The following is a 26,181-nucleotide window of genomic DNA, read 5'->3' as shown; positions in this document are numbered from 1 at the left end:
CTCAGGGAAGGGAGGGGGTGAGCAGAGGAGCAGTTCTTTGTTGTAAATTTCAGCCTCTCCTCTTGATGGCACTATAAACCACTTACTTCACCTTTAAGTAACAGATCGATAGCCACAAGGACAACAGACCATTTGCAAAGAATATTACATAATTCTGACATTAGTTACTGTCTCTTTTGATGAATAAAGCAAAAAAGTTGTCAGTTGCCATCGCTTATATTTAAAGGTGAAGTAAGTAGTTTATAGTGCCATCTAGAGGAGAGGCTGAAATTTACAACAAAGGTCAAATGTCGTCCTCGTCGTCTTTCTCCGTGTCAGCAGATGAGGTTCGTGAGGCGAGGGAGAGGGCGGAGCTACCGCGGCCGTAGTAGACGAAGCGGAGAGAGTGGAGGCGGGACTTCCGCTACAAGTAAAGAGACGTTTGATTTGTTCTCTCGCGTTTGTCCTTACAGGCTCCGGTAGAAACATGGCGTCTCGCTGCTAACAGTGGCTATGCAACCACGGCCCGCGACCATGTTATTTTACATGACTTTTTGAAACACTACGAAAATGAAACAAAAACTATTATACAGCGACTAGACAATGCAGGAGCACATAATATGTATAAAAAAGTGGATTTTGGGTCATATAAACCCATAAATACTACACAGTGTCCCTTTAAACCAGGTTTAAAGTGGGTGTTTTTAGCAGCAGAGACCATCATGTGTCAAGGTTATTGGTAGGATCACCGATTGGCAAATCTCACTGTGTCCCTGTCAGTCAGAGACGGACAGAATCAGTGAGGAGATAAAAGGAGTAAGTGTGTGTGAAGGAGACGAACAGACGGGGGCAGCAAGTTCATTGTGAGAGGGAGAGAACGAGGAGGTCTCACCTGGCCTCTGCTGGACACGTTCACTCCTTCTGAGCCGGAGTTTCTCACCGGACATGCCTGTTTGTAGGATGCGTGCTTTGCCGTCGGCTTTTCCACTATGACCGTTTCCCTCCGTCTGCTCCTGGTTTTCAGCGTGAGCCTTTGTCCAGTTGGAGCAAAGGCACCAAAAGCAGCAGTTTCACCTGAGAATTTCAGCACTCACCTCCGAGGCCTCTGGAAGCAGCAGCACACGAGGGAATCCCTTCTGAAAGGTAAAGGTCAGAGGTCAGCACCAATGAAACTGGGTTAAGCTTTTTGTTATTTCACCCCAGGAGTGCGAGTGCGATGTATTGATTTTACTGGCTCTGTGTGTCTGTGTGAGAAACTGAACTATCGGTCTCGCGCGTCCGCGTCCGCAGATTTTAGCCGTTATCGCGATAACTGGAAAGGCGTTTGAGATTCAATTTTCTTATTTTTTTTATGGGTCACATACCCCCTGTAGATGATCCCTATTGATTTTGAGCTGTCTACATTATTATTAGTTAGTTAATTTCTTAATTGATGATATAAAAACCATATTTTCGCCTGTATCTTCCAAAGTATTGCAGGTATTGGCTTCAAATTTTGCATGGGCATCACATACCACCTGAGAATTATCCCTATCTTTGTAGCTTTATTATTAAAATTGATTAATTTATTATGCTAAAAACACATTTTCGGCTTTATCTTCCAGACTGATGGAGATATTGCCTTCAAATGTTGTACAATGATTCATGTAACAATTATCTACAAGTACAATCATTATTACTTTGGCTATGATTGGTAATAGTTACACAATAAGTTAACTGCTTAACTTATTAGTGAACACAGAAAAAATAGTGACAGCATTTTTTCTTTATTATTGAGCTCATTTGGACACATTGAGGATATCATGGGTTTATTTAGCACTTATTCATAATATTTATTACACTATAATATACATTTATTAATCATCATATAAAAAATAGTTAAGCCTCCATTTCTTTATTAATGCATTGAATGGAAAGTTTGAACATATTGTAGCTTTTTCCATGAAATTTAATAAACATAGTGTATGCTTTTTCATGACATTTGGACACTTTGAAGATATGGCAGGTGTGGTTAGCATTTTAATATTCATAATATTTAACAAGGTATAATAGGTTAACTAGTTTTATTAAAAACTAGAGAGAAATTTATGAGTTCAGGTATTCTGTGTTCAATATGGAGTTTATATGGATACTTTGAACATGTATAAATTGAAGTCAGCATTATATCATAATATTTAACAGTTATTTTGTTGAATTTATTAATAATTAATCAAAACAGTTAGTGGCAGGTGCGAGTGCGTATACTTTGGGTATATTGGAAAGTTGAGGATTGGACAAGTTCGCGGATATACCCCTCGCTGTCGCCCCCCCGACAGCGTAGGCTAGTTTAAAACATTTATTATAACTATTAGGTCATCTGATGTCTGGTTTAACATATATGAACAAAACTTGGTACACATGTTCATTTCGTTATTGCCGACAATAAACAGACTATTTACGCAAACAACACCGTATCTCCGTCCTTCCAGAACGAACTGTGAGTGGGAAGCTCACAGGATGCAACAGACACTTATGGCTGTATTTAATACACATTTATTTCAGCACAACACTTGGTTTCATGTTTGTCAGAGCACAACATACAGACACAATCTTATCAAGGAATGTCATGTCTTCATCATTGCATGTTAAACACCATGTGAATCGGTACTTTATCTGACAAAATAGTGTACTTGTTGTGGACGGTTCCAATCACCCTTTCCACATGAAATCGGAGGCGGGCAATCTTGTGGTCTCCACATCTCTTGCATCCCAGCAAGAGATGTGGAGACCATCTTTACCTCGGCACACATGATAAGGCTCAGAAATCTGTACTATTTTCACTATATATCTTAGAGACAACTTCTAAGAGGCAACTTTTAGAAGATGTCCCTTCTTATTCTGAGTTTTATGTGATATCCTTTTACTCAGGGGTTCTCAAAGTGTTGATACCTGAGGGCCAATTTAGGAACCCAACATTGGACTGAGGGCCACCAAAGGAAAAAAACGAAAAAAAAAACAGAAAGAAATCCCATTTGTAATAATTTTAATGACCAGATTGCAGTTCTACAGTCAAGTAATATAAGCGTTAATATAATGGAATTTACTGGGTAATTACCCAGTATTTTGGCCATTGTTCTTACCTTCTAATTACAGGTTAATAACCAATTTCTGTTACCATATATTTACTGGGTAAATAGCTAGTAATTGGGGGCTGTAGCTACCTGCTTATTACCAGCTTATAACCCAATAATACACTAAAATTCACCATATAGAAACCAGGTAAATACCCAGTATTTTTGTTTACACTTATTGGTCTGTAATGTCCAATAAACATTTAACAAGCTTAGTAGCTCCTGGATTAAAACTATCAACTGTAATTCATTGCGGGGCCGCCAGAAATGTTTCTGCGGGCCGCCATTGGCCCCCGGGCCGCACTTTGAGAACCAATGCTTTTACTTATCTTTTTTATTTTATTTATACTGACATTTGGAAAGTCATATTTCTCCTGCTTCTGCAAAATTGTGTAAACTTTGATCATTAAAAGATAGTAATATTAGTATCTCTCTTTTTTTTTTTTTAAATCCAGGTTCTACTTCTCATCCAATAGGAGAAAGGGTAAAACAGCAGCTGCTCTACTGCCGTGTTGGGATTGGTTACCATCTTCAGATTCTGCCCAATGGCTCTGTTGGAGGAGTTCATAATCTCACTGAGCACTGTAAGTCCTCACAGACCATCTCCTCACCTTATGTTTTTTTTTTTGAACAAATAATGTATATTGTGCATAATCATTACGAAAAAAATTATTTACTTTTTGCATTTTTTTTTCCCATCTACAAGCTTGGCTCAAAGTGTTCGCTATGAAACGCGGAGTCGTGGGAATTAAAGGAGTCAAGAGTGGCTTGTTCCTCTGTATGAGTAAGGAAGGACAGGCACATGGAACGGTATGAAACCTCATCTCACACCTGCTTTACAGCCTGGTTCTAACTGGGGATGCACAATATTGGACTTTTTTGCCAATATCAGATATGCTGATATATTGGGAGTACATGGGACGATAACCGATACTGATGCCAATATATACGCGGTTTTCGCGTACCCTCTAGTGAATATATAGTGAATTTTTATTTATTTATTTTTTAACCTGTCCTGCCCAGTAACTGGGACATATACGTAATATGGTTGACTGCATGCCCTGTGGTGTTAAGCAGAATTGCTTAACATCCTGCAGGATGTTTTATTCTTATTTATTTGTTTTATGATCATGTGATGGCAACTGGACCGGACAGGGGGACCTGGAGTGGACAGACGAGGGAAGGGAGAAGGTGGGGAGTGAGCGAGAAGAGAGAGAGAGAGAGAGAGAGAGAGAGAAGATGCACAGGCAACAATAACGTTGACAGTGTCAAGGTGTGTGGCATTAAACAATTAAAGTAATACAAATACAGACAGAACATACTTCACAGAACAGAACAGAAACAGAATTTGACTGACATTCAGTTGCATAATAGGTATGGTTTCTAGTAGTGCTGTCAAACGATTAAAATATTTAATCGCGATTAAACGCAATTAATCGCACATTTTTATATATTCTAAATTCTAGAAAAGTGGATTGGCTTGCTTTGTGTAAATGTTATTTGCATATTTTGGAACACACTGTAGTGTTGGGCTGAACAATTAATCGAAATGTATCTAAATTGCAATGCAACTAACTGCAATTTCAAGACACAATATTTATGATATAAAATTTGTTCAAGCCAAAATCTAATTTTAGATTCATTATTATTACACATCTTATTCTACACAGGTCACAGGTCCCCCCAGATGGGACGGGGCCCATATCCATATCCATACCCGACCCCACCCATCACCAAGGTGAAGTCCAGTTCAGGCCCATGCTCCACCTCATCCCCACCCCCCAAGGCCCCGCACAGCAAGGCAGGCATGATTGCCAATAATAATACATTTTGAAGTAATTATTGGCCAATAATGCCAATAATATCGTGCATCCCTATTGTCATGCATGTTAATTCTGAGAGAACGTGTGTGGCTCAAAGAGTATTATACGAACAATGAATGTGTGGCTTATCGTTCTTTATCAGGCTGATTATAAACGGATATGGAATATGGAATTAGCACAGTTTGATAATTGCCTGTCGTATCCAGGCGCAGTTTTCTTCCGACTGCCTGTTGAAGGAGAACCTGGAGGAGAATCACTACACCACCTACTCCTCTCTGTCTCATCCTGGCAACTACGTGGCTCTGTCACACAAAGGAGAGCTCAGGAAGGGCAGCAGTGTGGGCCGACACCAGTCCTGCACACACTTCCTGCCTCGAAGAGCATCATGATCTGTGTCAAATACAAGCCGCTGTCTTCACAACTGGAGACAAATTAGAACTAGCCTACGCTGTCGGGGGGTCGACAGCAAGGGGTATATCCGCCAACTTGTCCAATCCTCAACTTTCCAATATACCCAAAGTATACGCACTCGCACCTGCCACTAACTCTTTTAATTTATTGTTAATAAATTCAACAAAATAACTGTTAAATATTATGATATAATGCTGACTACACTTTATACATGTTCAAAGTATCCATATAAACTCCATATTGAACACAGAATACCTGAACTCATAAATTTCTCTCTAGTTTTTAATAAAACTAGTTAACCTATTATACCTTGTTAAATATTATGAATATTAAAATGCTAACCATATCTTCAAAGTGTCCAAATGTCATGAAAAAGCAAACACTATGTTTATTCAATTTCATGAAAAAGCTACAATATGTTCAAACTTACCATTCAATGCATTAATAAGGAAATGGAGGCTTAACTATTTTTTAGATGATAATTAATACATTTATATTATAATGTAATAAATATTATGAATAAGTGCTAAATAAACCCATGATATCCTCAATGTGTCCAAATGAGCTCAATAATAAAGAAAAAATGCCTTAACTATTTTTTCTGTGTTCACTAATAAGTTAAGCAGTTAACTTATTATGTAACTATTACCAATCATAGCCAAAGTAATAATGATTGTACTTGTAGATAGTTGTTACATGAATCATTGTACAACATTTGAAGGCAATATCTCCATCAGTCTGGAAGATAAAGCCGAAAATGTGTTTTTAGCATAATAAATTAATTAATTTGCTAATTAATAATAAAGCTACAAAGATAGGGATAATTCTCAGGTGGTATGTGATGCCCATGCAAAATTTGAAGCCAATACCTGCAATACTTTGGAAGATACAGGCGAAAATATGGTTTTTATATCATTAATTAAGTAATTAACTAATTAATAATAATGGTAGACAGCTCAAAATCAATAGGGATCATCTACAGGGGGTATGTGACCCATAAAAAAATAAGAAAATGTGAAACAAATGACAGAAGTGCTATAATCGGCAAAAGTAGCAGTGTTTGTATGGCAGGAGCCATTTTGAAATCCTAACGTGCGGTGTGTGAGGTCACTCCAAGTTCCAAGTTTTCTTTTGAAATCTGTGTTCAGGGAAATGCAGTAATTCTGAGTTCCAGGCTTAAAGGGACACTGTGTAGTATTTATGGGTTTATATAACCCAAAATCCACTTTTTTTATACATATTATGTGCTCCTGCATTGTCTAGTCGCTGTATAATAGTTTTTGTTTCATTTTCGTAGTGTTTCAAAAAGTCATGTAAAATCACATGGTCTCTGTAGCTGTTGCTGAGAAGTTTGCTTATGTCTTTGTTGCTTTGGTAATTTTGTATTTGGATATTTTTTCATTTATTTAAGTAAGAATATGGATTGTAATTTATCTGGATTTGAGTTGTGGTAATGATGATGCTACTGGTTGGGCTGCACTGAGTAGGATGCAGTCATGTGATTAATGCAATGAGTACCTGAGAAAATGTGCATTCAGTCTGTCTTTTGGAGCTGTGTGATGTGTCAATGTATTTATGTTTTTAAAAAAATAGAAAAACCCACCATTCCCTTCATTTAATGCACATTTCTCATAAAGTTTTCATATCGTACGGTTCCCTGACAGTTGCATCGTTCACAGCTGTGACATATAGAATATAAAGATCTATAAAAGCCTATGTCTACCACGTCTCGATGTGTCCTGTGAACAGTTTTACAGGCATCTCTTGTACTTTTGTGGTCAATGGGAAAATTGCTTTTTGGGCCGCATGAGTATTTTTTGTTGTAGTACCACGAGTGGCCACCACGAACAATTGTCTTCAAGGCAGAGGGGGGCGGTGTGCTCTGTCCAGTTCTTCCACCGGAAGTTAATGCTGGGAACTCAAGATGGCGACCTCCTTACTACGATTCGGTCGTCTGGGTTCTCTCAAGGTAACATCATCTTAGCTGTGTTTCCCTGACGTCTTCGTGTATTTTGTTAAGAGAGAACAGCAAAGCGTAATTAGAGAGTGCAAATGAAAAGTGTGGTATATATGGCGGACCCGTGATTCCGGAATGCAACCAACTGCTAACCTTCTCACCTGACTTGTTAAAGCGGAACTAGACCGGAAGTTCCTATTAACGCTGTTTTTTTTTGGTGTGTATCTGCGTCATTACCTTGTTTATGAAGCCCTGACGGTTCGAAACAAACAGTTCAGCCACTGCTGAGAACGTTGTGTTTTATTGTAATCTCGGGGCTCAACGAGATCACTGAAAATCCCGTAATAGTTACATAAACAGCGGTTCTCCTGAACAACCGGTTGTCCTGCTCCGGGCACTAGTCCGGGCACATCCGGTTGCGTACATTGAACCGCAGAAGAAGAATAATGTCCGTTGTGGAGGTGTTTCACGAGCAACAGTGTCTTCTGACTCCGGTTTAAAGTCATAAAAGGGACTGCGGCGGGGAGTCGTGACATATGTATATGTAATACATTTCCACACAGTAGTATATAAAGTATTGAAGTATATAATTTAGGCAAACGATTATATTTAATTCCCAACACATGACTGTGAGCGGCCCTGTTGAGCCCATCAGTTTCTGTTCATGGTTCAGTACTTAAAGCATTGGTTCTCAAAGTGCGGCCCGGGGGCCAATGGCGGCCCGCAGAAACATTTCTGTCGGCCCCGCAATGAATTACAGTTGATAGTTTTAATCCAGGAGCTACTAAGCTTGTTAAATGTTTATTGGACATTACTGGATACAGACCAATAAGTGTAAACACAAATACTGGGTATTTACCTGGTTTCTATATGGTGAATTTTAGTGTATTATTGGGTTATAACCTGGTAATAAGCAGGTAGCTACAGCCCCCAATTACTAGCTATTTACCCAGTAAATATATGGTAACAGAAATGTGTTACTTGGTATTAACCTGTAATTAGAAGGTAAGAACAATGGCCAAAATACTGGGTAATTACCCAGTAAATTATACAAAGCGTTATTATATTAACGCTTAAATTACTTTATATTAACGCTTAAATTACTTTATATTAACGCTTATATTGCTTAACGCTAAACTGTAGAACTGCAATCTGGTCATTAAAATTATTACAATTGGGATTTATTTCTGTTTTTTTCCTTTGGCGGCCCTCAGTCCAATGTTGGGTTCCTAAATTGGCCCTCAGGTATCAAAACTTTGAGAACCCCTGACTTAAAGTATTAAATAACATATTTCTGCCATTACTCTGAACATTTGTTATTTGTAGAGCAGAGATATCTACATTGTACCTTCCACCTGTTCAACACATTATTTTGGGTACCTTTATGTGACTAGTTAGACTCAGTCTTTTTTATGGAAACATTCATTGTATTAATTAAGTTGCATAGATGACCCCAAAAGGGACAAGCCAAAAGAAGAAGATTTACATAAACTCCAGATGGTATCTCCAAAGTTACCTACCTACTGATGGAGAGAGTGGCTTTTTTTTGCAGTGTTTTCAGTAGTTTTATTTTTTATTTTTCATGACGAATACCTGTATCGTGTGCCTGTCTGATACTCGTATTAAAAGGTACCTGTGCTCTTGTGCAGTGTCTCCAGTTGGAGAGCTTGGGCATCCTGAGGAGTCACCCAGCTATGATGTTCTGCTCTGAGGGTGAAGGCACCACAAAGTCAACCACAGAGACTAAGGCTGCAAGCAAGGGTAAGCTGTATGTTTCTGTTGTATTAATTATCTTTATAATTGTTTTTATATTTATGCTTTTTCACCTAAATGATAGCTACTGTGTGTGTATGAATGGTTTATGGTTTTGTGTTGATTTTAAACCTTGACATGCCACTTTGTTTTACAGTGGAAAATGGTGCCATACGGTCTATAATTTGTCACTCCAATCATCCATTCTGCACAGAATAATAGCGTTAAGACTGAGTGTGAAATTGTGAAAATGTGCCAATATAAACAATGTTAACACTGCAGTAACTTTATCCATTCTGATAACTGTGAATACTGTGTTGTAGTAAATACATCTTTTCAAAGTAACCTCCAGGAATGCAAATGTAGATGCAAAAATAATAATATGAATTGCTTTGTCCCTTTTTCTTTTTTTTTTACAATTTTTTGTCAGCAGCAGGGGCTCAAAATGAGCGAGCAACCCTGCTAGCCTACAAGACTGCAGTTGCCTTTCCAGTTAGATTTTCCAAGTCTGAGGTTTCCTTGGAACAATATCTAGATGTAGCTGAACCAGTGTCCAGCTCTGCAGCAGCAGCAGCTCAAGGGCATGTCACTGATGCTGGTGAACCAGCTGGAGCTGTGCCACAGAAGAAAGACACTACAGCCACTTCCTTAAATCTAGCTCCAGACCCAGATGTTTCTCAAGTTGTCTCGGACGTTTCTCCCACCGTAAGTGACGCAACACCGGCAGCTGAGCCCCTCGCAGGCTCTGTTTCAGAGGGTGCAGTCCCATTCACCAAAGCTTCCTCAGAGCCTCATGATCCAGCAGCTGATGGATCATCCTCCTCCTCCTCATCCAGCTCAGACTCAGAATCTGATTCTGATTCTGATTCTGATGACGAGAAGTCTGAAGCAAAGACACAAACCGAGACCTCTCCACCAAAGATGACAGAGTCTGCTATGAAAGAAGAGACCATAGCCCGCAAAGTCACATCAGAGGTGCCGTATGGCACTAACGAGGATGACAAGAAGGCTCCTTTGAAACACAGAGGTACTCCCGTCTCTGCTGTTGACTCTGTACAGGAAACGGCTTCATCATCATCATCACCTGCAGCAGTTTCAACTGTAAAAGCAGCTCAAGCTACGTTGGAGACACACGGTGACAGTTCTGAGGAGTTGGTGGATTCTGCCCCTGTGTTCTGCACTGCTGCAGAAGACACTCTAGCGGTCACTCCAACTGCCCCCAATACTCATGAAGAAACTCCAGCTGAAGTTGTGGCTGAGGTTGCAAGTCCAGAGAAAAATCCATGTCATAATCCTGTATGTACAGAACCTGCTCATTCTGCTCAGATCCCTGTGGAAGTTGCTGCATCTGCCCCTGTGGAAGCTGCTGAAGTGGTCTTTGTGGAAGCTGATACCAAGTCTGTGGAAGCTGCTGAAGTGGTCTTTGTGGAAGCTGATACCAAGTCTGTGGAAGCTGCTGAAGTGGTCTTTGTGGAAGCTGATACCAAGTCTGTGGAAGCTGCTGAAGTGGTCTTTGTGGAAGCTGCTACCAAACCTGTGGAAGCTGCTGAAGTGGTCTTTGTGGAAGCTGATACCAAGTCTGTGGAAGCTGCTGAAGTGGTCTTTGTGGAAGCTGCTACCAAACCTGTGGAAGCTGCTGAAGTGGACTTTGTGGAAGCTGCTACCAAGCCTTTGGAAGTTGAAATTGCCCCCACCGAAGCAGCTGCTGAGCATGCAGCTTATGATTCTACTCACATGGAAAGCACTGAGGAGCTGATGGACCCTGCCCCAGTCATAGGTGAAGGTGCAGGAGCAGATCCACAGGCGGAGACCACAGTTGAGGGTACACACTACACCCTTACCTCCAGAATCTTAATTTCTTTCTCTCTCTCTTCTTTGTGAATCTTTAACCCCCTTTGGTTAACCCCCATGTTCTTGATCTGTCATAACACATGCTGTGAACTGTTAGGTTGCTGTAAGGCATCACCTTCCTCAATTTGACAGGTTTTTTTGGGGGGAGTTAACTCGTGCCTGAATTCTTTAAATGTCACATTTTCCTGTGTTGTATCATTATGACATCTAAACTCCCTTCACATTAATTTTCTCTCTCTGTGTGTAGCTTTAATTGGCTTTCTTTGCTTTTCTTTATGCATTTCCTACATTTCACTACTTTTTAAACACTCATTGTATGATCATAGTTACAGTTGCATTTGTCAGCGCAGGCAAACACAGGTGTTGCTCCTCGCAATAACAATAGCTCTGTTCGTTTCATGTGAAAACTGAATGGAACTCTATATTTCATTTGATTATTTAAATCTGTTGCAACATAAAAAAGGGCTAATTGCATGTGAGAAAATCATCTTTCAACTTGCAGGTTGTGGGCTCAATTCACAGCTCTCCTCGTCTACATTGCGATGTGACCTTTGGCAAGACACTTCATAATTTCAGTTTCCAAATCCATCTTCATCCTTGCAAAATGTTTTTCATATTTAGTTAATTTTTAATACATTTCTTGCTTTCACCCATCGTTATTTTACCTGCCGCTAATGTAATAAGATTATGAATTTATACTTTTAACAGTCAGGTTCACAAACTCCCAGGAATCCCAAATATTACCATTTCCCCAGCACTTCTCTGACCTGCTTCCTGGAACACCTTCACCCACACATTGCTAAATGTACGAATTAGTCGATTTCTCTGATGGTGGATGTGCATGCTTCTTTCCCTTTGTATGATATGTTGTATGTTGGCCCTTTTCCACTATCGTCCTAGCTTGCCGCAGCACAGTGCGGTTTAGGTTGGTTTTCCACTACAAAAATAGTACCTACTCAACGTGGGTGGAGTCATCACTGCATGGCTGCATGAAACTGTGGTGACTAATGACTTATAAAGCAGTTGTTTTCAGTGTACTGAATGATTAGAATCGATTAATTAAAACTTGCGTTATTTATTCAGTACTTCCCCCATGTTCAGAGCACAGACTCCTTCTGATACAGCCACTGTACTGAAATACATGAGCAGGGATTGTGAAGCCACTTGTGATCGGCAGTGCTCCTCTGTTAAATATTGATTTCCCTGTTAATTTTTTCGGATTGCTTTTTAACTGAGCTTAAGTTCCATATTGTTTGGCTTGATTCTTGTGTCGGGCGTCACGCTCTTCCTGTGATGGCACTGATCAATCAGTGGCCAGCTCGCCAGAGCAGGGATAGTAGCATAGTACCTGGTACCAGGTGCAATGCTAATGGGAACGCAACTTGACCGCGATGTGGCGAGGCGAGTCAGTGGAAAACGCCATAAGTAGATTTAGTCTGAGAAGTAAACTGTTTTTTTTTTATATGAGAACACAAATCCGTGTATAATCAAAGTCTCGCTTTAACAACGCTGCTTTTGCATGTTTCTGGCAATGTTGCTCTTTTTCAAGGTATGGGTTTTCTTAACTGTCTGCGGGCACATTTACCATCACATGCTTTCCTCTCACTAACATGTTCCTTGAGGGTTTTCACACCACTGTCTCTTCACACTCTGTTGGGGCCATCATAAGAAACTGCCTTTGTCAAGATTTGTGAATTTGTAAATGTATTGTCCCTTTAAAAACAAAAAAACCTTATCAAATAGTAGTAATGTTAGCCCCGTTTTCTCTGATTATTCTATAGTTTACCACACATGCTTATGTCTGATATCAATTACAGTCGTTGAGGTAGAGGAGATCCAGTATTGTGTTTGGTTAATCATGTTTTGATCTTTTAATGCACAACAGGAAGACTTGAGATATTTTGGACACAACTTTCTTACCTCTGCCCCCTTTGTTCTTCCCAGAACAAAAAGCTGCACCTCCAGACCCCGAGGAACCATTTGACAACAGCACTTATAAAAACTACCAGCACCACAGCTACACCCCCTTCACGTTCGTCGACCTGGATGTAGAGATGGCCAAATTCCGTCTCCCCCAGCCCTCGTCTGGAAGACCCTCTCCCAGACACTAGAAGGAGGCAGACTCGCTTGTGAATCTGTATGCTTTCAAATATCCCTCCGCTTGTCACAGAATAAAAGTCAGCTGTTAAAATGTTGCGTTTAAGTTCACAAACTTAATTTTGCCTGGTGTGATTCTGTTTTGTCGTACATGGAGGAATAGGTGTGCAAAGCAACCATCAATGATGAAAATCTTTTTTTATGCCTTGGGGGAGTATCATGAATAGAGCTGAGTGGGAAACTGATTTATCTCATTTCTGATTGCTATTTTGAGTCCATGGTCCATGTCTGTTGTTGATTTCGTGTGTTTAAGTGCGCATCGTCGAGAAAATGTACATAAAGGTTCGTAAAGTTAGAGATACGTAGCAATGAGGGCAAGGAAAGCGCCATTCAAGAGCGAACGCCACAGTAGGGTGCAGAGGGACGTCATGACTCCACCCACTTCATTAATATGCATGAGCCGAATGCTCCTGCGTGCCCTTACGCGATGACGCAACGCGACAACTGCGGGTCCGATTGCTGCAGCCGCTTGTCAGTGTGACGAAGATTGGCACTCAGGTAAGCTGTCACTCAAAATCCCTCTTTTTCCGTTCCCTATCAATCAAACAGTCTGGGCCGCACTCAAAAATGCCCTAGGGCGAGAACCGCGGACCTCGGCTGAGCGGCGGAGTGTGCTTTTGGAAGTGAAACGGGCGGCACAGCTACGGAAAGAATAAAATAAAAAAAAAACCGTGTTCAAGGGGAGGGGGTAAAAAAAAAAATATGTCGGCGTTTTGGGGGGCAGAGGAGGATTGTGGAAACGCAAAGTGCCAAATATAGGGCAGCTGTCTCCGCGTTATTGGTTGACTGGTGCGGAGAGGTTTTTGATGATCCACCGGGCAAAGCCTGGTGTGCGTGTAGTTTAACTTTTACTCATTACAACCGAGTTACTGTGCACAGTAGACGAGAAAATCAGAATAATTTATAGTGCAACATGCTACACGAAAGCTATCAATGCCGTCTTCTTCCACGGACAGGCGGCTCGTTCTTGTATCAATCCGCCGCGGAGTATCTTTTGGACCTAGCTAGCGTTAGCATGTTTATTTATTGTTGGGGTTGTTTTTTTTTTAGCTTTGTTTCTCAATTTTCTCGTTAAACATGGCGCCTTCTTACATTGTGGACGCACCGTACCAGCACGAGAAACGCTCATAAGCGAACAGTTAGCCGTAGCACGGCCGGACGGTTGCTATTTGGGGTTAACCTTAGATCGGGCTGGCGGGCTAACGCTGGTGTTAGCATTTAAGGCTAGTTAGTTCACTATTGTGGCATACCCCCCCAACGGAATAGCTTTATCTGTGAATAACTATATTATTGTCCCAACTGGACGATGGTTAACTTGTGTTTGTCCGAATGTGTAATTCCTCCTTCCGCCACATTTAGTATCCAGTAGCTAGCGCCTGGCTAAAAGCTAACATCATCATGGTGGCTCATATATATAGTGTCTGTTACGGGGTATCGTAACGTTAACACATGTCCACTAATAATGCAGCAGCGATAGCAAATAATCCCCATTATTTTTAATAGAGTCAAGTGACTGCGTACGTGTTAACGCAATCCCTTACCAGTTTTGTTGCAGTAATGTTTATTGTTGTTGGGAATTGATTTGCACAGGTCACGTTTTTTTTGTTTTCGTGATTTCAACAGTTATACATATCTATGTTGCACATTATTGTTTAAAATGCACATTGAATCGCCAAATTGTAAATACTTGTTTAAGTTAAGTTTTTAATTATGTACGTTTCTTTAAGTTAAGTTTAAGAATCTATATTTTTTAGTATCTTCTTCTTATTATTATTATTATTATTATTATTATTATTATTATTATTGTTGTTGTTGTTATTATTGTTCTGCCTTGACCACACCATCCTAGTTTAAAAAGTGTGCCATCAGGAGTCCTGTTATTGTTATGGACATCCTTCAAAGGTAGTCTAATCAAAACTATATCTATTGTGTAGGTTGGCCACCTGTCCCCGCCCTCTATAATGCCCCAGTGTTTGCAGCATCTGCAGTGAACATGATGGCAGCCCAGTCGCTTTCCATAGACAAGTATCCTAAGGGAGAGCATCAGGTGGGTGAGAGGGAGGAATCAGATTTTTGGATCTTGTAGCCATCACGCCTTGCTTTAACTGCTCCTTTTGAGCGTGCTTGCCAAATACATATACAACAACACTCCAAAGGGACACCCGAATGTATCATGCTGTAACATATTCACGTGGATTTGATGTGTTTAGCAATACAATTTAACACAACACATGTAATGTGACAACACCAGTTCCAGTAGTTTTCTGCCACTGTGCTTGTTCCTCTGTGGTGTGCCGACACAAATGTCACTGTGATAAAAATTAAGCTATGACATAAAACATGTTCATGCCTAATATTTCTGTATCTGCTCAATTGCTTACAAAACCATCCTTATTTCAATGTCACATTTGAGGGTATTGTGCCGAAAAATAAAATACAATTAATTACACGTTTCACACCTCAAGTAAGTAATTATTTTTTTTTAGCACATTTGCACTCGATTGTTGGTCTCAGTCACATGGTAGGAGATGGAATTTATGCTCCTGAAAGAGATCCTGGGTTGCTGGCAGGAAGGGGCATTGTAGAAAAACAGGTATCCCTGTTCGTGTGATAGATGTACAATTATTTTCATAATTTCAATCAGTTCATATTGATAACACCAGAAAAGCTCTAACCGCTACCCTGTGGTTTCAATACATAGTGACTTTTCCTGGTTTCAAAGGCTGTTTCAATGATAATAATCTTATACTGAATTGATTAGATGCATGAAGTACACTAAATATTATTCATTTTATACACATATATATTGACTGAAAATACATGGAATCAACACAGATGTATTTAAAGTCACTGAACAATGCTTAAAATTATTCAAGACTAATTACTTGTGTTATAGCAGAATTTGACCATATTCATAGCCGGTGTGTTTTTAACACACACAAATATACTTTATTTAACATTAAAAGGCCAAATGCTGCCATTGTCTGAAATGAAAACTATAACTGTATTTAAACATAAACAGTATATATTGTATTTGAGTGTGTTTACAGTGTATTGTCACTCGCCTTTTGAGAAGTGCAAATCTCTCAAAAGAAAACTCCCATGAGCCCACCAGAGAAGAGAAGGTAATATAAGATAAGATAGTCCTTTATTTGTCCCGCAGTGGGGACATTTACATCGTTACAGCAGCAAAGATAATAAATAATAAACATGCAAAAAATACAATATAGCCAAGTCTTACCTCCAAGCTTTATAAACTTAGCACAAAAAGTAAGTCAATTTGTGTTTGGTTGATTATTTGTTGTAATAATGCTTCTTGGCAATAAATGTTCCACCGTTGGAAAGTCTTGTTTGTTTTCTTGTAAATAGTGCCACATTTGTAAAAATGAAAAACTGGCCAAATCTTCTCAATGCCAAACAACTTATTCTGCTATTTACTCTTGTTTTGAGCTTCTGGTACACTGGGTGCTGACAATCAAGTGCCTCTTGAACCTGAACATGTGGAGGAATATACTGTTAAGCAATGAGTCCAGATTCTGCCTGTGGCAGTTGGATCATAGTGTCGAAGTCTGTAGAAGACGTAGAGAACGCTATGACGATTGCTCCACGTATATATATGGGGCAACAGCTTTTGGTGGAGGCAGTGTGATGGTGTGGGGGGGGCATCTTCCTCACTGGAGAAACATGGCTTGTCGTCTTTGCAGGCAATCTCAATGCAGAGAGATATTGAGATGAGATTTTGCAACCAGTTGCATTCCCTTATCTCCACAGTCTGGGACCAAACTCTATCCTCCAATATGACAACGCTCACCACACAGAGTGGGATTTAACAAGAGACTTACCTCCAGAATTTGGGAGTGGAGAGGATGGACTGTCCTGCCTGCAGTCCTGACCTCAACTGCATCGAACACATCCCACAGCAGTGTGTGACTAAGGCCGGTGACCAGCATGAGGAGATGCCATGCTGTTGTGGCTGTGTATGGTTCTTCCACATGCTACCGATGCTTCTATTTGTTAAGTTATCGAATCCAATAAACGACACCAAACGAGAGTCACTAGCAGAATAAGTGGTTTCACATTTGGTGAAAAGATTTGGCAAGTTTTTGGGATACTCAACTCTGCTGCTAAACCCACAAACAACATTTTCCTTCCTACTGTGGCACCATTTAAAAGGGAAATAAACAGGGTTTTCAATTGTATAAGATTTAGTGCCAAGAACCATTGATACAACAAAGAAATAATCAACCAAACAGCCATTTCCTTTCTTTTTTTGAGTTTAGAAATACTGGTTTGATTTAATATTGTGATATACATATATATATATATATATATCATATATATAATATACTAAATGATTGATTTCTCAGCCTCTGTAGCAGATAAAAGTGAATAACTATTTTAAATTAAAAAACAGTAAGAAAATAAAGTAATATCAACTTGTGTCAGTGCCTTGAGTTTGCCCTGATGGAGTGTGAAGAACAAGAACAGCATGTGATGACTGTAACAGTCTGCTTCACATGTGACGGTGATAGTGCTTACAGCGCTGCGGCATCTGTAGGTAAATCCACTTTCACCTCTGGCGCGCAGTTGAAAACACTCTGTGGAAAATTCTCCGTCTTCTGTCACTTTCAAAACCTTCAATCCCAGTCGATTTGTTCAGCACGTTTTGAAGTTCTCAGCGATGACGTCGTCGAAGCTGAAAAATCAAAATCACTGCAAATCAGAAATCTCTTTGCTGTCAAAGTCCTCCACGTTTGCTCGAAGAAAAAACAAAACAATGTCACGAGGAACCCTTGTGCCCCCCTGAAAATTTACGTATCTGCTTTCCCAGCGTCAATGGTAGAAATGCGGCAATGCTTTCCCGTCGTCAATGGGTTAAAAAAAAAAAAAAATCAATTTAAATCTAAAATCACATTTTTTAAATAAATCTGGGATTTTATTTTTAGGCCATATCGCCCAGCCCTAAACCACATCCTCATGACTTTTTTAAAAGGGTTCATATTGAAGCAAGACTCAGTTAAGATTTGCCCTCCAGCTAGTCTTTGTCTTCACATGATGTTTTTTTATGTCTTTCATTCTCTGCCTTTCTCTTCAACTCTTCTCTGTTTCTGTCCCTCTTTTGCTTGTCTTTCTCACTTTGTTTAATTTGTTCCATCCGCAGATGCAAGGTGTGGTAAAGGTGGACACTGACTCAGAGCAGAAGTTCAGTGACGGGACGTTGGCAGACACACCCAGCCCGGTGCTCACAGAGCCGCTGACACCCATGGATGTGGACAAAGCCTCCATATATCGGTAGATACAATTCCACACGTGTTTGTGTTTTGACAAAGAGAGGAGCAACACAATTAGTGTTTCTCTGTTTTCTTTGATGGATCAAAATCATTTAAAGATAGGCCAGAAACTAAATGATGCTAAGAAAACCCTCACATGATCTCATTTAAGTCCTCCCCTTTATTCATGTGACTTTCATATTACTCTGGGGCATTTGAAAATCAAAAGGCTGTGCTTGTGTGTGTGCATGTGTGTGTGTGTGTAAAAGGAATGGAAGTGTTTGTTGAAATTCACATTGTTTACTTGGACCCCATTCAAACCTAAGGCTGTTGCACAAAACTAGGATAAGGGATTAAGCCAGGATATCTTGGTTATCCTGGCTTAATTTATCTGAGATCCGGTTGTACAAAAGCAGGATGGGGGAAAGCAGGATATGTTATGACATACGTTACCATGGAGATTTATCCTGTGGAGTTAGCCTGCTCCAGACCAGGCTAAATTCCAGGATTTTTTATTAAATCTCATCCCTCATCTCAGCTATTCCACTGCCCATTATGAATGTTTTCACATTCAACTATACCCATCGTCATAATCTAAACATTTGCGATTGTTGATTACAATAATTTCACAATTTCATATTTATACACACCATATAAATATAAAAACACATCAAAGAGTAACATGATGTTGCTTTATCGAATATGGATAAGTCAAAGCAAGTACATCAGCTCCTTTCAAAACTGACAGACAGCACAAATTCAAAGCATATTATAGAACACAAGAATACATTCAAGGGTCTGTGTATAATACAGAGCCCACATGCCTGCACATTGAAATGAATGCAGGACAAATCCATACACAAATGAAATGACAAATGAAAGGATACCTCCCAGCAGCTTGTATGCATTCAGTATACAACACAAACATCATAAGAGGCCAAATATTTATGCATAATGCATATTAACTGTAATAATTGAACACATATTGGTCCCTGACCAGCTGACCAGGGTGGTCATCAGGGAACATGGCAGGATTGTTCCAGTCCACGTGTGATGGCACTCTGGGAGCCCTCTTGATTTTAGACATTTGCCCCCAACTTATTTTGGAAGCTTCACAAAAATATTTCATTTTAAATAACTGTATTGTTTGGTGTGTGTGTTCCTTTCACAGGCATCCACTGTTCCCTCTGTTGGCCCTGCTGTTTGAGAAGTGTGAACAGTCCACAATGAGCACTGACTGCATAACCTCGGCAAGCTTTGATGTGGACATCGAGAACTTTGTTCGCAATCAGGAGAAAGAGGGCAAGCCTTTCTTCAGTGAGGACCCTGAACTTGACAACTTGGTGAGATATCCCTGCAAATCAGGGTAGAAATTCCTAGATTTGTGTGAGTGTGAGTGTGAGTGTTTGTTTTTGTAAATCTTGAAATCTTCATCATTTAGCAAGTAAAGATGCTGACAACTACGTGCTGCTCAGACGGCTATGTTTTTTATCAAGCACTTCAAACACAGTCTTAAGCCCAATTTATACTCCTGCGTAAAGTGCTCTGCGTAGGCTACGCAGAGTCCTCTGCGTAGCCTACGCAGAACCTGTCGAAGAGCCTCTGCGTCGTCTCCGGGTGCACGGAATATTTTTTAAGTGTCCGTCACTCCGTCAAGGGACAACGGAGACGGCAAGAGCTGCGATTGGTCCTCAGGACAGGCCGAGCGAAGCTGCTCTGTGCCGGCTCACAGTGAGCACCGAGCGTCCACAGAGGGCGGAGCTGAACACCGCTGCCGAACTATAAATACGTCATATCTTAACACACACAGCACATGTGTAGACTCAAAATGACCAATGTCTCGCCTCAAATCATCTTAAAACTGCGTTCCGGGACACAGAAAAGTGACAAACGGCCGCTGTTTCAACAACAACAGTCTTTCTCCCTCGGACGCCATTGCTCACTGTAGCCAAAAGCACAACAACCTTGCGCAGCGACCCCTACTGATCGGGCGGGAAATTGCAGCGCCTATGCGTCACCACGACGCAGAAGTATAAAGGCTCGAGGCATCTCCGTGGTGACGCAGACGGATAACGCATTACGCAGTCGGAGAAGTATAATGTGGCCTTTAGTCACTCCGGCATCTACCATTCCCCACAGTCCATAAAGGAACCCAGCTGCAAATTAAATGAGTCCAAAACATCTTGTCTGGAGTCCAACCACTGATCGGGCTGGTACGCGGTGATTCAGTCATTCTGAAGATGCTGGGCTGAGAAACAACTTTGACACGAGTCATTGCTGTCTCTGCAAGCTACCCTCTCTTGATGGCGCATTGTTGTAGACATCCGGGGCAGCCTCCGCAACTGAACTGCCAGCTAGGTCGCACTGTGGGTGGGGGGGCACAACACAAGCGCTACACAAATGAAGACGGCATCTCAACCAATCAAGATCCTGCACTCTGGAGGATACCTGACGAAACAGCGCAGGTTCAAAAACCAGAGCCATCTGGCGACACATCCATGCCAACAGAGAGTTTTCTCTTATTTATTTGTTTTTGTCCTTCATTTTTATTATCACTGCTTTGATGGTCAATATTGGACATTATAGCCATGTGTTTGAGACTAAGATGAAGTAGTACAGTAGAATATTTTCCACCCCGCACTGCTGCTGCTGTTGCTGCTACTGTAGAAAAAAAAAAAAAAAAGCCAGACAATTCCACAAAAATTCGACACGTGGGCCTCGACAGGACGCTTTTACCCAAAGAGACTTACAATAAGTGCATTTCAACATTTGCGTTCAAACTAGAGCTAGAAGTAAGTTAGTGCTTCAAATATGCCAAATTATAAGGTGATAGTCAGTGCAATGTAGAAGTATGTGCAGGTTTTTTTCGTCGTTGTCTTCGAGGTAGAGTCGAAAGAGATGTGTTTTTAGTCAGCGGCGGAAGATGTGGAGGCTTTTCTGCAGTCCTGATGTCGATGGGGAGCTCGTTCCACCATTTGGGAGCCAGGACAATGAACAGTCGTGAGTTGGACTGGGATCCGCTGAGTGAGGGGTGGGGGCAGCAAGCTAGTTTGTCGATGCAGAGCTGAGTGGACGGGCTGGGGTGTAGGGGTGGATCATATCCTGGATGTAGCCTGGGCCAGATCTGTTTGTAGCATGAAACGCAAGCACTAGAGTTTTGAAGCAGATGCGAGCAGCTACAGGAAGCCAGTGAAGGGAGCGGAGAAGCAGTGTAGTGTGAGAGAAATTTGGTAGGTTGAAAACCAGTCGAGCTGCTGCATTCTGGATGAGCTGCAGAGGTCGATGGCACACGCAAGGGAGACCGGCCAGGAGGGAGTCGCAGTAGTCCAAGCGTGAGATGACAAGAGCCTGGACCAGAACCTGCGCCGCCTTCTGGGTTAGAATCGGCCATATCCTCCTGATGTTGTGCAACATGTATCTGCAAGATCGAGCGGTTGCGACAGTGTTGGCGGTGAGGGAGAGATGGTCGTCCAATGTCACGCCCAGATTACATGCAGTATGAGAGGGAGCTACCACCGAGTTTAATATTTCATGATTGGTCACCTTGGTGGTTTACTTTTTGCAGATCTATGCTTGAGTAATAATAATAACAACAAAAACATTTAAATAAAACACTAACTATATACGTATACTGTATATTAGTGTTAGAGCAAGTCGTCTTTAAAGTGGAACTAGACCGGAAGTTCCTATTAACGCTGTTTTTTTGGTGTGTATCTGCGTCATTACCTTGTTTATGAAGCCCTGACGGTTCGAAACAAACAGTTCAGCCACTGCTGAGAACGTTGTGTTTTATTGTAATCTCGGGGCTCAACGAGATCACTGAAAATCCTGTAATAGTTACGTAAACAGCGGTTCTCCTGAACAACCGATCGTCCTGCTCCGGGCACTAGTCCGGGCACATCCGGTTACGTACATTGAACCACAGAAGAAGAATAACGTCCGTTGTGGAGGTGTTTCACGAGCAACAGTGTCTTCTGACTCTGGGTCTGACTCCGGTTTAAAGTCATAAAAGGGACTGTGGCGGGGAGTCGTGAAGAAGCTATTTTTAAACACTGTTAAAACAATGTTTTGATAATGAGGAGCAGTGCATCCGCCGTTCCAGAGGGGGGCGCTGCGCTTCTGAGAACGGATGTGCTGGATAGTACTGGCCAATCACAGGACTCTGTCTTCTGGAGGTGAAAGTTCACTCTGAAATCTCGCAGCAGAAAAACGCTGTCAGAAAAGAGGATTTCTATCGGCTCGTTTACAGAAACTAGGAGGTTTTTGACCATAAAAACAAGTTAATATATGTAAGTAGACCTCCATAACTAACATTTATGTGCAACAGGACCACTCTGTGACCTTTAAACTTGAAGGTTGTGGGTTCAATTCCGGCTCCACCAGTCTACATGCCGATGTGTCCAGTTTGTGAATGGGTATGAAAGTTGCGGCTATGAGTGCTCATCACATCAAGACTTGAAAAGTGCTATAGAAATACAGACACTTTACCACAAAAGTAAGACAAGTAAAATACTGACATTTAAAACTTAAACTTAAGCACCGGTAAGTAAAAATGTATTTTTCTGGATCAAGTGTTCAAACCCTGAGCATGAGAAACTGAAGTATGGAATGGTTTCCTTATTATTATTATTTCTCCCTCTGTCTTTCAGATGGTAAAAGCCATCCAGGTGCTGCGGATCCACCTGCTGGAGCTGGAGAAGGTGAGTGATCTGTGCAAGGATTTCTGTAGCCGCTACATCGCCTGCCTCAAGACTAAGATGAACAGTGAGACTTTGCTGAGTGGGGATCCAGGCAGCCCATACTCCCCTGTACAAGGCCAGGCCCCAAGCTTCTCCCCCGCCAAGTCTCAGGTATGCATTATGTACTGTATGCATGACCGCTAAATAAATGTATGTATGTATGCGTGTGCTTGCAGGACACAGGTATTTAAGCTAACATCAACCAGGCCTTTTCTGGCACAAACACTCACCTTGTCCTCATGGAGACCAACATCTGTTCCTGATGCAGAACCTTATTACTGAGGAATTGGTTACGTTTAGGGCTAAGATTTGAATTGTGGTTAAGGTTGGGGATGAGGTTTTCTTTAGGCTGAAAAAAAACCTCATTAGTCATTAGTTCACCTATTAAAGGTATTATTAATGTGGCTTTAGAAGGATGCAACAATACACAAAGGAAACCTAATGATGTAAATTAAAGACACGTGTCAGAATAAATACCACACTATGGACATTATATTTTACTATCCACTTACTTTGCCTTTAACCCAGTTTGATCCTGTTTACATCTCTAAACTTCTATACAGTGTAAAACGTGTTGTTTTTTTTCGAAAATAACACTTAAAGGGACAATATGTAGTATATATGGGTTTATATGACCCAAAATCCACATTTTTATACATATTATGTGCTCCTGCATTGTCTAGTCGCTGTATAATATTCTTTGTTTCATTTTCGTAGTGTTTCAAAAAGTCATGTAAAATAACATGGTCGCGGGCCGCGGTTGCATAGCCACTGTTAGCAGCGAGACGCCATGTTTTTACCGGAGCCTGTAAGGACAAACGCGAGAGAACAAAACAAGCGTCTCTTTACTTGTAGCCGAAGTCCCGCCTCCACTCTCTCCGCTTCGTCTGCTACGGCCGCGGTAGCTCCGCCCTCTCCCTCGCCTCACGAACCTCATCTGCTGACACGGAGAAAGACGACAAGGACGACATTTGATCAGCTGAGGACACCGTAGCGCTCGGGGAAGGGAGGGGGTGAGCAGAGGAGCAGGTCTTTGTTGTAAATTTCAGCCTCTCCTCTGATGGCGCTATAAACTACTTACTTCCCCTTTAAAAGAGCCCTGTACTAAATAAAAATGTTCATTTGTTACTCAGGCATGTTTGTTTGTGCACTTGCTCTTTCAATACAGAACCCCAGCTCTGTCTCTGGGACCATCAGTCCCCAGGGTCAAATTGTCATGCCAGCATCGGCCCTGCAGCAAGGCAACGTTACAGTGACAGCCGTCAACCCCACCCAGGTGGTCGCAGGAATGTCATCATGGCATACAACCACTCCTTCAGGTACTGTACTTCTGTGACCGCAGCTGCGGAGTTGTCATGTTAGCTGTAAGGATACTTGGATCACAGATCTTCTTGCAGCCTTCACTCTTTAGCTCATCACTTTATAACTGTGTTTTTAATTTTCAGGTGGCACAGTGTACCAGCCTGTTACAGTTGTTACTCCTCAGGGTCAAGTGGTTACACAGGCTCTTTCTCCTGGGACAATACGCGTCCAAAACAATCAGGTAGTACAATCAGTGTTTGTGACTGAGATCTAACGCTAAATATGTTATCGACAAAAATGTTTTTGCAAATATTTTAAGCCCCCATAGACCGGACATTCCAATTAACGCTGTTTTTTGGTGTATATCTGCTCCATTACTTCATTTATGAATTTATGAATCCCTAAATTTTCGAAACAAACAGTTCAGCCACTGCTGAGAACGATGGGTTTCGTTATATTCTGGGCTTTATAAGCGGTCTGAAGAGGCCTGGAAATCGTGACATAGGGATTCCGTCTCCTGAACAGCATGTCCTCCTACAAAACTCCTGCAAATCTGGTTGCGTACACTGAACCGCAGAAGAAGGACAACGTCCCCTGTGGAGGTGTAAAAGGGACTGCGGCGGAAAGTCGTAAAGTGACGGAGCCATTTTTAAACACTGTTAAAACAATGTTTTGATAATGAGGAGCAGTGCATCCACCGTTCCAGAGGGGGGCGCTGAACCTCTGAGAGCTGACGTGCTAATTACGTCACTTCCAGGTGCCTGGCCAATCACAAGACACTTGGGAAAGCTCTCGTTGGGTGGCCAATCACAACACAGTTCTGTCTTCTGGGGTGATATTTCGGTCTGAAACAGCGCGGCTGACCAGAGCTTCAATGTTGCCCAAAACATACAATACACAATTGCAAAGAATAGAAAGTAAAAAGTCTTTAAATGCCAGGATCCATCTGGATCACTGGGTTTGTCACAGCCTGTAGTGAAGGTTGTTGTGGTCAGAGATTTGGGGATAACGGAGTCCTCTTTCCTGTCCTGACCTCATGTCGTTCACTGGTGGCAGCAGAACTGTAAGAGATTAGAAATCAGTTAGAGATGTGCTACATGTAGTTTTATGTGCTACATCGTCCGTTGTGGAGGTGTTTCACGAGCAACAGTGTCTTCTGACTCTGGGTCTGACTCCGGTTTAAAGTCATTAAAGGGACTGCGGCGGGGAGTCGTGAAGAAGCTATTTTTAAACACTGTTAAAACAATGTTTTGATAATGAGGAGCAGTGCATCCACCGTTCCAGAGGGGGGCGCTGCGCTTCTTAGAACGGATGTGCTGGATAGTACTGGCCAATCACAAGCCTCTGTCTTCTGGGGGTGAAAGTTCACTCTGAAATCTCGCAGCAGAAAAACACCGTCAGAACGAGGATTTCTATCGGCTCGTTTACAGCAACTAGGAGGTTTTTGACCATAAAAACAAGTTAATATATGTAAGTAGACCTCCATAACTAACATTTATGTGCAACAGGACCACTCTATGTGACCTTTAAGAGAAAACAGAATCACATATAGGATGCTATAGTAACTTTACAACAGCTGAGACTTTGTGATATAGATGTGTATGTGTGTGTGTAACTGCTGTTTTGAATCAACAGCTGCTACAATCTGCAGCTTTTTTTTCTCTCCCGTTCTTCCTTATCGTCGCTGCAGGCCGCACTTGCATTAAACTTCGATATCAAGTGGGGGGGCCACAAAATATAGTCCCGCGGGCCGCGTGTCTGAGACTACTGATTTAGATAGTATGGAACTCGGGTGCAATTTGAATTATCTATGACATGGTACATTCAAAA

The 26,181-nt window shown here is 41.4% G+C and overlaps 3 protein-coding genes across 3 annotated transcripts in view; all 3 read left to right on the top strand.

Moving 5' to 3' along the window:
• Nucleotides 1-968: 968 nt before the first annotated feature.
• On the top strand, nucleotides 969-5,301 carry LOC310927446 (fibroblast growth factor 4A-like; the record flags this gene model as incomplete). The annotated part of the gene is made up of 4 exons (XM_083889741.1): nucleotides 969-1,128; nucleotides 3,545-3,673; nucleotides 3,796-3,899; nucleotides 5,119-5,301. 4 exons carry the CDS (start codon nucleotides 969-971, stop codon nucleotides 5,299-5,301), a joined length of 576 nt encoding a protein of 191 aa, XP_083745867.1.
• Nucleotides 5,302-7,222: 1,921 nt separating this feature from the next.
• On the top strand, nucleotides 7,223-13,086 carry ndufv3 (NADH:ubiquinone oxidoreductase subunit V3). The gene is made up of 4 exons (XM_083890066.1): nucleotides 7,223-7,292; nucleotides 8,930-9,041; nucleotides 9,466-10,854; nucleotides 12,828-13,086. The coding sequence occupies exons 1-4, from the start codon at nucleotides 7,248-7,250 to the stop codon at nucleotides 12,992-12,994; spliced, it is 1,713 nt and encodes a 570-aa protein (XP_083746192.1). The 5' UTR covers nucleotides 7,223-7,247; the 3' UTR covers nucleotides 12,995-13,086.
• A 414-nt stretch (nucleotides 13,087-13,500) lies between these two features.
• pknox1.1 (pbx/knotted 1 homeobox 1.1) overlaps nucleotides 13,501-26,181 on the top strand; it is a 16,010-nt gene continuing 3,329 nt past the window's right edge. The window contains exons 1-7 of the mRNA XM_083889075.1: nucleotides 13,501-13,538; nucleotides 14,975-15,087; nucleotides 18,202-18,332; nucleotides 19,482-19,653; nucleotides 22,960-23,160; nucleotides 24,218-24,368; nucleotides 24,495-24,592. Coding sequence (XP_083745201.1) covers nucleotides 15,034-15,087; nucleotides 18,202-18,332; nucleotides 19,482-19,653; nucleotides 22,960-23,160; nucleotides 24,218-24,368; nucleotides 24,495-24,592 — 807 coding nt within the window. The 5' untranslated portion in view covers nucleotides 13,501-13,538; nucleotides 14,975-15,033. The remainder of the gene's footprint in view (nucleotides 13,539-14,974; nucleotides 15,088-18,201; nucleotides 18,333-19,481; nucleotides 19,654-22,959; nucleotides 23,161-24,217; nucleotides 24,369-24,494; nucleotides 24,593-26,181) is intronic.

Source organism: Microchirus variegatus (genome assembly GCF_963457635.1).
Source record: "Microchirus variegatus genome assembly, chromosome: 5".
NCBI classification, from domain to species: Eukaryota; Metazoa; Chordata; class Actinopteri; order Pleuronectiformes; family Soleidae; genus Microchirus; species Microchirus variegatus.
Note: the sequence above shows the minus strand (reverse complement) of the source record. Positions and strands in the feature narration are given on the sequence as shown.

Coding starts and splice junctions, on each gene's coding strand:
- ndufv3 (XM_083890066.1), top strand. CDS start 7,248: ATGGCGACCTCCTTACTACGATTCGGTCGTCTGGGTTCTCTCAAG. Junction 7,293..8,929: donor GTCGTCTGGGTTCTCTCAAG/GTAACATCATCT, acceptor GCTCTTGTGCAG/TGTCTCCAGTTGGAGAGCTT. Junction 10,855..12,827: donor GGCGGAGACCACAGTTGAGG/GTACACACTACA, acceptor TGTTCTTCCCAG/AACAAAAAGCTGCACCTCCA.